The sequence below is a fragment of the Grammomys surdaster genome, unplaced genomic scaffold (genome assembly GCF_004785775.1).
Source record: "Grammomys surdaster isolate TR1022 unplaced genomic scaffold, NIH_TR_1.0 173, whole genome shotgun sequence".
NCBI classification, from domain to species: Eukaryota; Metazoa; Chordata; class Mammalia; order Rodentia; family Muridae; genus Grammomys; species Grammomys surdaster.
This window is the reverse complement of record NW_021604621.1, coordinates 1,704,519-1,710,185: the sequence shown is the minus strand read 5'-3', so window position 1 is coordinate 1,710,185 and position 5,667 is coordinate 1,704,519. Positions and strand designations below refer to the sequence as shown.

Sequence of the window (5,667 nt, the reverse complement as noted above, 5' to 3'; positions counted from 1 at the left end):
ATAGATAGATAGATAGATAGATAGATAGATAGATAGATAGATAGATAGACGGACAGACAGATAGATAGATAAAAATTGCATATCCATGCAGAGCTTGTTCTTCTTAGATGGGATTCTGGATTGTGAGAGAAAGGCTTGAAGTATTGTCCAGCCTGTTTCTTTGCAGTCTATTGCTCTGTCAACTACTGCTGGCACCTGCTTCCTCTTTTGCCCAGAGGAAACTTTCTGGGATAGAGACTGGCACTGCTGAGTTATTGAGTTGCTTTGTTCATCTCTGAGTGCCCAGAATCTAGTGCAGTGTGTGGAACATAACAGTCATCATTCTGCTAGTGGAGTGTATGGTGCCAAATGAGAGTTCTGTTGTCTCTTCCCAGCAGACTTGGCAGGGATCTTAGGCTGGGATTTTTTTTCTCCTACTCTACTCTGTGTGTTGAGCCTCAAGGACCCAAGTCTTCAAGATTGAGGTGAATTGAGGTGAGACCTTAGGCTTACACCAGTCGCTAACCTTTTGGGTTCTTTTAAACTCTGCAGGTCGCACATTTGAGATTGGACTCCTGCCTAGCATAGAGCCTGGGTTCCCTGGTCTCCAAGGAGAACAAGGTCCAAAAGGACATCAAGGCCTCAAAGGAGTAAAAGGTCATTTTGTTTATCTCTGCCTCCCCTCCCCCCAAAAAAAAATCCCTAGAGAAGCTTTAAAGGGATTGATCAAAACAAATAGCTTTGGGGACCTGAATGTAAGCTCTTGAGAGGTTAGGGTATAGGACTGTTGGAAGTGCTCTAATTAGGGCTCTCAGAATGAAGCTGGAAATTGAAGTCACCCAGGACAAAAAGAGGCTTATGGGCCACTCTTTCCACCCCTCAAGCCTACTGAAGCTATTGTCAGCATCTCAGGGTGCTGACCAGCACCTCTAATCCCAGTTTGCAAGACTTTGTCTAAACACTGCTTCCCAATACCATTAGCATGAGGACTCTGTGTAGGTCGAGACCTGAAGCATAGAAAAAGCTACCTGGCTTCAGTAAAGTGAATTGGGTCCCAGCAAGATGCCTTATACACCAATATCACAAGTGGTTCATCCAGAGGAGGTTATCTAAGATCACCCTTGAGAAATACAAATTGACTATGCCTATTCAAAATACTCGGGATCAGAAATTAGCAGCCTTTGGATTTTGAAATATTTACATAGACTTTGCCACATAAACATTCGTAATATGAAAAAAATCCAAACTCTCCCTTGCTTAGGATTGCAGCAAGAGTTAGGATTGCATAAAGACTTATGCTCAGTCTTTACTATAGTAATCTGAAGAACAGACCACTCTCTCAGTATTTCCAAGATCCCAGTTTTCTAAGAGTAAATAGAGATCCTTTGGGATCATAGAGGAATGCAGCCACCACATTTGTCACTTCTCACTCTGGGAGACGCTGCTCATGGAATCTCTGTAGATTGTTAAGTTGTGTACTTATGACTCCTTTGCATGTCTTCAAAAGTGCTTTGCTGAAACTGATCTGGACGGCACATGTTTGCAATCACTCCTGGTAGAAGCAGAAGGATCAGAAATTGAAGGTCATCCTCACCTACATGAGTTTGAGGCCAACCTGCACACAGGAGACCTGTTTGTTTGTTTGTTTGTTTGTTTTAAATGCACTTCACTGAAACTCCTACCATCAGTCACATAAGTATATATATAGAATTAGATTCTAGACTTGCAGTTATTTAAGTGGCAATGGGTGGTTCTCAGCATGTGACTCACTGATAGGTGGACCTCATCTCAGACTAGTAAAAACAGACTTAGTAGCACAGATGTCTTCTGATGAACAGTGAGCTTAGTCTGAGTTCCTGAAGGCTATTTGATTTCCATCCAAGGGAGGCTAACAAAGTCACTCTTTTTCCAGTTTATTTGATGTTGTCTGTTTTTCCTTCAGGAGACTCTGGTTTTTGTGCTTGTGAAGGTGGTGTCCCCAACATTGGACCACATGGGGAACCAGGCCTGCCTGGGATTCAAGGTCCCATTGGTCTACAGGGTATTAAAGGGACTAGAGGAGATCCAGGCTCTAGGGGTACATCTGGCCCTGCAGGGACTCCAGTAAGTCTTATTTAAGGTCTTCGGCACATGGAGAGGAATTAAAGATTTCAAATGTTCTTCACTCCCTATCAATCACTTTCCTAAGACACATGAAGGAAAGAGGAATAAAACAAATCGGTGACAACAATCTCAGGAGGTTTTGCTTAACTTCATGCAGTTAGCCAAATCAATTCTTGTTTACCATTGGCAAGTAACAAATTGCAGTGTTAATCAGGTACACAAGAAACTCCCTCAACAATGGAAAAGCTACAAGTACTCATTTTTAAGTCTAAGCTATAATTGGAAATTGTGTTGATGGATAAAATGGAGAAATTTTTCCACACAGAGCAAACTGAGAGCAACTTAGAAAATGAACAAAACCAAAACAAAATTATGAGCTTTTGATTTGTCCCAAGAAGAAATCTGGCCAGATGGTCTCTAAAAGTCTCTTTGTCTCTCTCCCTCCCTTCCTCATGTTAACTTAGTTGCCTGACTGGGTGATTCTGCTTAGGGATTAAGGTAAAGTTCAATCCTCAGAGATTTCAACATTTAGAAAAGATACAGAAAATGTGAAGTAATTACCCAAGACGGCAACATAATCACGTGCCCAAAACAGTATCAAAAATATCCTCAAAGCACCCGCTTTAGGTCATATCTTTGCTAAGCACTAGAGTTCTATGAAGGCTGCATCTCCTGATTATTGTCTTTTGTTTCATTGTCAGGGGCTATTTGGACCTAGAGGTCAGACCGGCCTCAAAGGAAAGAAAGGAGAACCAACTGTCAGTAGAGGATCAAAAATGTCGGGAGACAAAGGTGACCCCGGTCCTCAGGGGGCTCCAGGTCTGGCAGGAGTTCCAGGCAAGGATGGAATACCAGGTTTACCAGGCCTCCCAGGCATTCAGGTAAGTAGATCATTCCTGCATGATTAGTCATATCAATCACCCTACTGGACTTAGGGATGATCTGTTGGTCATTACCTTATGGAATAAGGTAAACCAGGGAGCCTGCGTCCCCTGATATGATGACTCAATGTTTCTTGCCCTAGACCAGTGGTTCTCAACTTTCCTAACACTTAAGCCCTTTAATACAATTCCTCATGTTGTGGTGGCACCCAACCATAAAATTATTTCTGTTGCTACTTTATAACTGTAATTTGCTGCTATTATGAATTGTAGTCTAAATATCTGATCTATAAATCCTATGGGGGTCACAACCCACAGATTAAGAACCACTGCCTTAGCCCCATCTAGAACTGTATAAAGAGTTATCCAGAGTTGATAAGACCCATTTTCTCTAAAACTCAGAGGTTGATCAATAAACAACTAAAATGATAGAGAATTTTCACAAAACATTGTTCACTGACTACCTCTTTCCTGTGGTTAGAAGCCTTTTCAGGTAAGTCTTTTTTTTTTGGGCGGGGGGAGTTCTGAGACAGGGTTTCTCTGTGTAGCCCTGGCTGTCCTGGAACTCACTCTGTAGACCAGGCTGGCCTCCAACTCAGAAATCCGCCTGCCTCTGCCTCCCAAGTGCTGGGATTAAAGGCATACACCACCACTGCCCGGCCAGATAAGTCTTAAAATGATCTTTTGTTTTCTTTTTCTTTGTTCTCTAGGGAGATGGTGGGTCTGGCTTCCCAGGTGAGAGGGGGTTACCAGGACTTCCCGGTGAAAAGGGCCATGATGGTCCAACTGGACCACCAGGAATTGGGCTGCCAGGACTTCCTGGGCCCCGTGGACTTCCTGGAGATAAAGGAGTGGATGGGTTACCAGGGCAACAAGGCTTCCGAGGAGCTCAAGGTGAGTCATACAATCAGACAGTTTTGGACTTGGAAAATCAACCTTTTGTAGAATGACTCTGACTCATAAGCATGAAATGCGTCATAAGAGGTGATCTGGCTAGCTATAATCACTACAGCCAATCCTCAAGGGTTTTAAAATAGGAAATGAATCATAAGTGTATTGTGGTAAGTTCAGAAGGTAGAACAATGTGTATCTCAGCTCTGCTTAATAAGGACCCTGCTACTTGAGCAGTCTGAAAATGTCACAGAACTAGACAGTTTATGAGCTCATAGTCTATAGAAAAATTCAAGGAGAGGATGGATGACTATGTTTCAAATCAAAGTAGTTTGTGGACAGTTTGATAAATAGTTCTCTAAGTTGTATGATCAGCAGACAAAAATGCTTTCCCAACTGATAGAATTTCAGATTGGTCAGATATTCTAACCTAGTCTTTATATGCTACCCAACTTCCTCACCTTTAGATAAGTTATTTTACCACTTGCATTTTGAGAATTATAATAGGCAACATTCTTGCTTGTATATTATGAAGATCCCATACCATAACTTGACTTTTGTGCAGTCAGAACACCTCTTCATCACAGTTCTTGTGTACGGTGACTTCTATATTTCCATTAGTGACACTACACTTCTTACTATTAGTGACATCACACTTCTAATTGTCATCAAAGTTTAAAAATTTAAAGTTATCTATTCTCACTTGGAAATGCCTCCCATAATTTCCTTTATCTTCTTGTTAGTAAGTTCTCATGATCCCATACCTAGTTTATCAAATACCTATATGCTTTTTGAAAAGAGGAATGGATGGATGGGTGGATGGATGGATGGATGGATGGATGGATGGATGGATGAGCAAAAGATATTTCCTAAATAGTTTCTCTTCTATTCCTTGCTGACTTTCCTCCCATTAAATTATATCTATGTACATTGTAGACAATTTAAATACCTTTTGCCATTTAGCCTTTCCTTGACATTTAGTTATTATTTAAATTATGCCCACTTCTACTAATGGTTTTCCTTTTAACAATATTATAAAGTCTCTAGCTACTAAAGAAGATGATACAGCTTACCCTCACAACCTGCCTAGCAGAGCAGAGTGTTCCTTAAGAGACTAATATTTACTTGCAGAAGAAAAGCCCTTCCTAATAACCTTGAATGATTAAGAAATAAAAAATATCATGTCTGATATGTTCATATTTTAAAATCTATCTTAATTGATGTAATAATCATGATGACACAGGCTAATACTGCATTCAAGATTCTTGAAACCAAGGGCCTGAAACAAGTTTGGAAAGCATTCTACTTCCCTAGACCATACCTTATCAAACAATATTGGTTTTCTTTGATAAATTCTGATTTCAACAATAGATTTACTTCTACTGTATTCCCCAGGGATATTAGTCTGGGACATTCTATTGCTCGTCAACTGTTGATGGATCATTCTAGGTCAGCCCATTTTGAAGGGAACCAGATTTTAAATTTAGTTGCAATGCATGGTGCCTATAAACGTGTGTGTCTTCAAGTCTTTTGGATATTATCAACAATCTATTTCTTTGTTTGAGATGAGGCTCCACCAACAGGAAGAAACCTGTGGAATAATTTCTATCCTAAACATTACTAGTTCTTGGACACAGAAAGTTCTCAGGAAGACAGTGCTAGTAAACCTATCCTGGAAGGCACCTTATATAGAAAAATCTACTTTTTGAAGAACTTGATTTTCAAACAAATATTTTATTTAGTTTTCATGTTGGGGGTGTTATATGGTTGGTTGGTTGGTTGGTTGGTTGGTTGGTTGGTTGGTTGGTTGGTT

General features: G+C 40.5%; 1 protein-coding gene across 1 annotated transcript in view; it reads left to right on the top strand.

Annotated features, from left to right (window-relative positions):
* Window positions 1–5,667, top strand: part of Col4a6 (collagen type IV alpha 6 chain) — a 302,326-nt gene that overhangs the window by 263,890 nt on the left and 32,769 nt on the right. Inside the window, exons 20-23 of the mRNA XM_028767474.1 lie at window positions 532–636; window positions 1,922–2,082; window positions 2,784–2,963; window positions 3,674–3,857. Of these exons, the coding sequence (XP_028623307.1) occupies window positions 532–636; window positions 1,922–2,082; window positions 2,784–2,963; window positions 3,674–3,857 (630 nt within the window). The remainder of the gene's footprint in view (window positions 1–531; window positions 637–1,921; window positions 2,083–2,783; window positions 2,964–3,673; window positions 3,858–5,667) is intronic.